The following is an 8116-nucleotide window of genomic DNA, read 5'->3' on the forward strand; positions in this document are numbered from 1 at the left end:
CTGCCAGCTCCCCCATCCTCTGCTGCACACCCCACATTTCAATTCATACTCTAAGTGGGATATGATGCCTGGAAAGAGCTATACATAGAAGTGAAACAGAGCTCCTGCTTCCCCAAAATCAGAAAGACCATGAAAAGGAGAAATCTAACTAAGTCTAAGTTAGACACTGCACAAGAGGTAAAAGCCATTTAAGAAACCATCTTCTCAATTGGCAATAAGAATAGTTTCAAAGTGTGCAATTTGCTGCTGACCTCATCAACATTCTCTCTTGCAACCAGTAAATCCAAACCACTCTACACAAAAGATATTCTAGAAGGCCACAGCTGTGATAAAAGAGTTACTTTAATAGGTTTCCCTGGCTAGAATCATGTCAGATGCTGAACAAGAAAGGGGTATCTGAAGTCTGGATTCTGCCTTTCATTTTTCTCCCAGTACAAGGGCAATGTTAAATGTTCTAGGAGATGTTGCAGATATCTTATGAAAACAGCTCTTTAATACTTTAACACCTTGTTTAAGCTCAACACTATGAAGTTAAACAAATTGTTGCTATGTTTATGCTTTTAAAAATCCTTATCATTTACTTAAGGGGACTTGAGTGGCCCCAAACAGCTTCATCTCAGAAAAATTCTAAGACCTTCTCAGAGAAATTCATGTTTTGGCAGTTCAGTCAGTTAATTCAAACACGAAGTTTTGACAGTTGCAGTTTAAATCAAATTTTATGCTTTTTATATCATTACTTTCATTATACATCTCGACAGAAGTCTAGGGTTCAAAGATACTCCATTCAATTACAAGTCATGCAATTCCTTAACTAGCTTTACATGGTCACACAAACTAACAGTGCTTTCTAAACCCAGCCTGCTACTTGCTGTGTGTTTGGCCACATAAAGGTCACCACTGCTATCCCACAGGATAATCAGAAAGGAAGAGATGATACATACACACATCACAATCTCACCTGTGTCTAGACTGAAGCTCTTTCTCACACTATATTCCTTTTCCTGAGCAGCAGGATCTTCCCACTGGTCCCCAAAGCCAACAATCTCCAGGATGTGCCACCGCACCCAGTAGGTCCGACCCGTCGACTGCCGTAAAACCTGGGGGTGAAACAAATCCAGACAATCAGATCTGCTCACCTGTCCTGTCCTCTTGCTGCATCTGTCCTCCCACTTCCCAAAGAAGTAGAAGACCACAGAATTATTGTACAGATTTCAGCACTCGCATTGTCCAGTTTTGAGGCATACCATCTTTACTAACTTCTTGCCTTGGTTACACCTGGATCTTTATTTTTAAAGAAATACTAACTTTGCCTGCAACCAGTACAGATCTCAGTACAGCAGCAGAGGCATGAGTGAATCCAGTTAATCACACCTGTTCCAAAAGTGCCAAGCTGCAGGTGCCTTGGGAAAAGCAGACAAAGCACATAACCATCACTACCTCGAGGCAGATGAGATGTATATAAAGTACCTCAGGGCACTTTTATAACCTTGGTCATTCATCAACCCTCTCAAACAGGTTTTGGGCTCTTGACAAGCATGTCTCAAAGGCAGTAATTGTTTCTTCTGCTTTGTCCAAGTTGCCTCTCAAAAATCAGAAGGACTTTTTGTGGCTTCCCATACCATAGTGTTACATTTAACCTTCTGAGCAGAAGGAGAACCCAGCAAGTACAACTTATCAGTAGCTTTAAAAAACAGCAGAAAAACTTATGGTTTGCTTATGTCACTGAGCTCTTTTGGAGTTACACCAGTGCTACTATGAACCCATTGTGCTGGACAGATGAGATGCTGACAGGCTTTGGGACACACAACACCAAATAGTCTTCAATGTATCTCTGACCTAAACTAGTTATGTACCAAATGCCATCTCAAAGGAGTCATGGAAAGATAGGGCTGCAGGACCAGACACAACAGAGAAAATCTTTCTTTGGAAAGGCAAGGAAAGCAACAGAAATCAGAGCAACAAAGGAAAGATGAGACGAGGTAAGAGACAGAGTTGTGATGGACTGGCCCAGTTGCCATTCAGATATGTTTTTGTTAATAGTGTGACCCTTACAAAAAACTTACTGAAAATAAGCCTGAATGGAGGAACTGCAAATTCATTCAACCTAATTAAACAGAAAAATAGACAGAAGAGGGAACCCAAGGGACCAACAGGACAAAGGGAACGGAAGCTAACAGTACACTTTAGCTCAACATTGAAGCAAAAACCCTTTTAAATTTATGTCACTGGCAACAGTAGAAAATAATGAAAGGATCTTGGTGCTCTTTCCAAGTGCCCAGTTCATCAAGAATAAAATATAACTTTATAAGAAACAGATACCACAATTTTAGGAAAACACAGATATTAGAAACCAAGATGTATAAGGACAAAGAGACAATCAGTATGAAATACATTTCCTTTGCAAGTTATCTTTATGGAGGGGGTTATAAAAGAGGTTTATAAACCACTTAAAAATAAGTGGTTTATAAGAATAACGAAAAAAAAAAAAAAAAGATGCAAGGCAGTTATTCAGCAGAGAAGGCCTGAATAGAAACATCACCAAAGCATGGACCAGAACTAGAAAAGCCTTTTAACTGAGCTACACAGAAGACGGGGAGGTGATTCCAGAAAACCAGGGGAGAGTCTTGCCTGGCCAACCTACTGGCCACCTATGATGGAGTGACTACATCAGTGGCCAAGGGAAGAGGTATGGCTGTCACCTTTCTGGACTTCTGTAAGGCCTTTGACAGCAATCCCACAACATCCTTCTCTTCAAATTGGAGAGACATGGATTCAACAGATGGACTATTTTTGATGGAATTGGTTGAATGGTCATATTCAGAGGTCAACAGCTCAATGTCCAGCTGGAGATTAGTGGCAAGTGGTGTCCCTCAGGGGTCTGTATGGGGACCAAGACCATCTGATATCTTCATCAATGACAGCAGTGAGACTGGCTGCACTCTCAGCAGGTTTGCTGACAACACCAAGATGAGCAGTGCAGTTGACATGCCTGAGGGATGCGATGGCATCCAAAGGGACCAGTGGGAACCTCATGAGGTTCAACAAGGCCAAGTGCAAGGTCCTGCACCTGGGTTGTGGCAAACCCCAATACCACTCCAGACTGGAGGACAAAGGGATTGAAAGCAGCCTTGGCAGAACTGGTGGATGAAAAGCTGGACATGACCTGGCAATGTGCAGAGACCAAAGAGTTAACCATATCCTGGGCTGCATCAGAAGCAGTGTGGCCAGCAGGTGAAGGGAGGCGATTCTGCCCCTCTGCCCTGCTCTGGTGAGACCCCACCTGGAGAACTGCATCCAGCTCTGAAGACTTCGGCACAAGGCATGGACCTGTTGGAGCAGGTAAAGAGGAAGGCCACAAAAACACTAAGAGGGATGGAACAGCTCTGCCATGAGGAAGCGCTTAGAGTTGGGGTTGTTCAACCTGGAAAAGAGAAGGCTCCAGGGAAACCTTACAGTGACCTTTCAATAATTAGAGGGGGCTTGTGAGAAAGATGGGGACAGACTTTTTTTGGTAAGGCCTGTTTTAGAAGCTAAGAAATCTTAGTTGCACAACCCATACAAAACCAGACTAGTCTTCCATGCAACCCACCCCTCCAGCTCTGAAAGGTGAGTACTTTGCTAGGACAGAAGCAGACACTGATACACATTAAGCCACCCCTATTGTCCAACTTCCTGCACATAAAGGCATCATTAGGAATTCACCAGTCACACCAGTCATTCCCCTCTGCCACTGCAGCCAGAAGTCTCCCCATGACCTACCTGTACTGTGTGCATGTTATTCGTGCTCTGGAGAAACTCGCCTTCCTCCCCAGCTCTAATGTCACCACAGTCCTCCAGCAAGCGCACCCGCATGCCACGCACCAGGTGTGCCCGCAAGTACTCCGTGTAGTCACTGCTGTCTGCAAAGTCTGATGCAGTCAGGAAGGTACAGCCCTGCTTCTTGTGAGGACCAGGATTTGAAGGCAACACAGGCTTTCGGGCAGCAGTGCTGGCCGGGGGCTTGTGCTGGAAGATGGAGCGGGCAGGGCGAGGCTGCAGGTCCCGCTTGTGCCTGTGGCTCCAGCCCATGGCGTGCACCAGCTCCGAGATGAGGTTGGCCATGGCCATGCTGAACTCAAACTCCTGCTTCACACGGCTCCTCTGCTCAGGGACGGGGCTGGGCACAGCACAGCCCTGCTGCTCCTCTCCCTGCTCCATGCCGCTGCTCAGCTTGTCCAGGAGAGAAGTCACACACAGGTAGTGCTTCACCAGGACAAACAGCTGCTTCCCAGGGATCTGCAACAAGCACAGCTCTCACGCTCAGCCTGCAGAGCACCTCCAGCCCCCAGCTCTCTCTGAGCCACCAGCTCGTTCCCAGGCAGGCTCCCGTGAGAGCTCCAGACCAGCTGGCAGCAGCAGAGACCTCTCAGCCACCCTGCCCTCCCTGCTGGCAGACCAGGCTCTCCAGGTGCCTCTGCACCAGGCCCAGCCTCTCACCAGGCCCAGGCCCTGTCCCAGCTCTCCCAACAGCCAGCCCTGCTCCCCTGCCCACCTTCAATCCCCTCTTGTCCCACACTTGGCCCCCGCTCCCACCCCTCCTGCCCCTCACGCCCCGCAGGCCCAGGGCTGGTGGCGGCTCTGTCACCACCTGCGGGAGGTGAATCCCCTCGAAGGACATGCAGGGCTCTGCAGAGGATGTGATCTCAGCAAACAGCTCCAGCAAGGTGCAGCGACTGTCAAAGTCCATGTGCTGCTCAATGCCATCCTGCTGGCTCAGGGACAGCAGGACGTGGGCCCAGATTCCTGCAACAACAACAAAAACTCCTCAGGCCCCACAAAGACAAACCTCACCCCACCCTCCCTGCCAGACACAGAGCTGCAGGGAAGGAGCAGCTTTGCTGCTCGGTGTCACCTGATCCACGTTCTGTCCCTTCCTCTGGAGTAGCAACATTTTGCTCCATGCTGTATTTTTTCTACCCCTAACGCTGAGAGATTCTCACAACGCAGCCACCCCAAATAACTGATTCCAGAACAGAGTCCCAGGGAAGAAAAGAAGTCAAATTTTAACCCGAATCAACCTCTCATCTGCCCCACTTCAGAGCTGCATGATCTCAGGCACTAGGACAGGGAAAGCTGGATCCCCTGTGGGATACACCATAACCAGCAACCTTCCAGCTGCACCCAAGTCTCATCAGGCACTTCCAAGCCATGGCAGCTCCTCTGAAATGAGAGAACTGGGTGAGGACCAGCCTCTACCCACCAGGGTTGTGTCAAGCCCTTTCGCACTGGTCTTCATTGCAAGGCTGCGTGGAAGGAGATTGTCTGATCCTCTAAGTGTATCCAGCCAAAGACCTTTTCACTGCAAAAAGTCGAAGTAAGAAGGAAGCCATAAACAAGAACATAAAGCATCACAAACCTGACTGACAGATGCTAATGGATGCAGTGAGGAGAAACAAATCTGGTCAGCCATAACAATTAGTAAGGACATCTGGACAACAATTAGTAAGGACATCTGGCATGTAAGGATGATTATTTTTCAGTAAGATTATCTGATTAATTGGAATTGGCAAGGAACACAAAAGGGGCTGCAGAGAAAGGGTTATAAAAGGTGCCAGCCATGTTTAAACCACAGCTGGTCAGTGTGTTTGTCTGACAGTCCTGTACCTGATTGACAGAGTTTGTCCTACTTTCTTACTGAATCTTTACTAAGTCTGTCTCTACCCTGTGTGTGTGCTGCAAAGACCAGGTGCCAGCTGCTGGTGAGACCTGCACGAGTGGCACTTGGTACCACGAACTGGAGCCTCACTGGGGCTGTGGGAGCCCTCTGGAGTCAGCCAGGGGAGGGAGTGACAGCCGGAGGTGCCATCACTCTCTGGATCAAATCACGGATTTGAGGCATGGAATGCCAGTTATCAGGAAGACTGGTGCACAGCTGACCCAGATCAAATGACTCAGTTCTGATCAGGGCTGTAGGAGTGCCTGGCCTGACGTGCCAGCTACTGGGGCAAGTGCAAAGGTCTCTCCAGTGCTGGTGCCCGGAGCTGGCAGGATCCTCGGTCATCAGCCACTGGGGAGAGAACAGTGTGAGTTCTGAAGAACAGCTGCTGGGAGGGAGGCAAGTGAGCAGTTCAGCAGCTGAAGCAGGACTGCAGTGCCTGGGGCCAGTGGGAAGGGGTGAGTGTCTGCATCTTTCCCAAGCCTGCTGTGCATGTAACTCGTTAGAAACACTTCATGCTGGAATAGCAAGGAGGAGGTCCTGGGTCCAGACCAAGGTATGAGGTGGGTGGGGGCTGGTGCTGGAAGTCCCAGCACTTTTGTTGTGCTACAGGTTTACTAGCAAACATCAGGCTTAACAGACTGATGAGCAGGGGGATCCCTGAGACCGGTAGAAGGGCTTGGATCCAGGCACAGGTGCATGCTGGTACCCAAGGGATCCATGAATGTGTGTGTACTTGTGAACCTGGAAAATGCAGTGTGTGCTGGCAGGAGTGACCTTCTGTCTCTGCCAGACAAAGAGCAGGAGGGGACACAGCTGCCTTGTGTTTATGTGAGTGCTGTGTGTCAGAGTCCTGTCTGTGTCTGTGCTCCAGGATGGGCAATCAGCTTTGCTACTGGTTGAACCTGCAAATGGGAAAGTGTCAGCTGCATCCCTCAGCTTGAGAAACTCCTGATTCCCCAGGCTGGGCTCCAGCAGTGGAGCAGGAGAGGTGCTGGGGCTGCTAGAGGAGACAGCCACCCTTTACATTCCTTCACACTCCTAAGAGTTAATCAGCATCCCAGCTCAGAAACCTGGCAGGGAAAAGAGCTTCTAACTCCAAGAGCAGTCCAGACAACTGCAACAACCATGGAAGTCCGGAAGATCCCGACTGATTCTTCCCCTTTTGCCAAGAAGCCCCGAGACATGCTGCTTCCCAGGCATCTCGCCCCTCCCGAAGGCTGGCACCCCCCAGCTGCCCAGCAAGCCCTCCTCAGTGGCACTGAGCAGGAGCAGCCCCCACCTGCATCGTGAGCCCCCAGAGCTCGCAGCATCTCGCCGGCGCCGCGGCGGATCCGCCGCTCCCTGTGGCACAGCATGGCCGTCAGCAGCTCCAGGGCTCCCGCCTCCCTGAAGGCGCCCGCCAGGGAGCCGATGCTGGCGTAGGCGCCCAGCACGTGCACCGTGCTCAGGATGGAGCACTCGGGGCTCCCGGCCTCGGCCACCTGGCGCCCGGCTCGCTGCACCAGGCTCCTGACATCGGCCTTCATCTCCAGCAGCGAGGCTTCGTCCAGCGGCGCTTTGTCCGGCGGGACTTTGTCCGCGGCCAACGGCCTCGTCTGGGCCAGCAGCGCCGGGCAGCTGGCACAGACCTCTTCTGCAGACATCCACAGGGAGATGTTCTCTGCCTTGGTGTCTCCAGAGGAGGCACCGCTGCCTCCCGCCGCTCTCTCTTCCGAGCTAACGACGCTCCACCGCACCAGGTATTCCGGCCGCTCGTCGTGGCCTCGCCGCCGCCGCAGCAGCTGCTCTGGGTGGGCCTGCAGCTTTGGCCCCCGCTGCCACAGAGGGTGCCAGCGTCCTTCTCGTTCACCATGGCAGCAGCTGTGTCTGCAGGGACACAGGGGAAGCAGGAGCTGGGGAGAGGTGGCTGAGGCACGCTGGGGCCAGAGATCCGTGTTCCCGTGTGTCACAGTGCTGGTGATATGGCAATGTAGCCAGTAAAATGTGCTTTTGTACCGCCTGTACTCAAGGACAGTGCTGTACAACCCTAACACAGCAAGTATGAGATACGGCTCACTTACTCATTGGAAAGCCACATATATGGAGTTACAAGCTAACAGGGCAAAACACAGCGATTTCTGGGCTGTCAAACAGACTGTGGGGACGGCAGGAATACGGACAGCAGTGCCCAGGAAGGGCAGCTTTCCCCAGGGAGCTCAGCTGTAACACGTGGCTGTGTGCTGATGGAGCGAGCTACCCGAGCCAGGCAGAGCCACACGCTGGATCAGGGGGCCAGTGCAAGTCTGCGCTGGAGGGCTCCGTGCACATCACCGGGCCGGGACCGGGACACGGCGAGGGACAGGCCCGTGCCCGGGGCACACATGCTAAAGGCAGGCGGCACGGCACTGCCATCCCCGCGGAGAGAGCTCGTACGGGCCG

General features: G+C 51.2%; 1 protein-coding gene across 1 annotated transcript; it reads right to left on the minus strand.

Annotated features, from left to right (window-relative positions):
* Positions 1-958: 958 nt before the first annotated feature.
* LOC102039453 (cullin-9-like) lies at positions 959-7550 on the minus strand (the record flags this gene model as incomplete). Its single annotated transcript, XM_014311340.1, is given in 5 exon segments — positions 959-1097; positions 3760-4275; positions 4628-4782; positions 6978-7517; positions 7520-7550. Coding segments are annotated over 5 exon segments (1381 nt in total), but the record flags the coding sequence as incomplete, so codon positions are not given.
* Between the last annotated feature and the right edge of the window lie 566 nt (positions 7551-8116).

The sequence above is a fragment of the Geospiza fortis genome, unplaced genomic scaffold, assembly GCF_000277835.1.
Source record: "Geospiza fortis unplaced genomic scaffold, GeoFor_1.0 scaffold367, whole genome shotgun sequence".
NCBI classification, from domain to species: Eukaryota; Metazoa; Chordata; class Aves; order Passeriformes; family Thraupidae; genus Geospiza; species Geospiza fortis.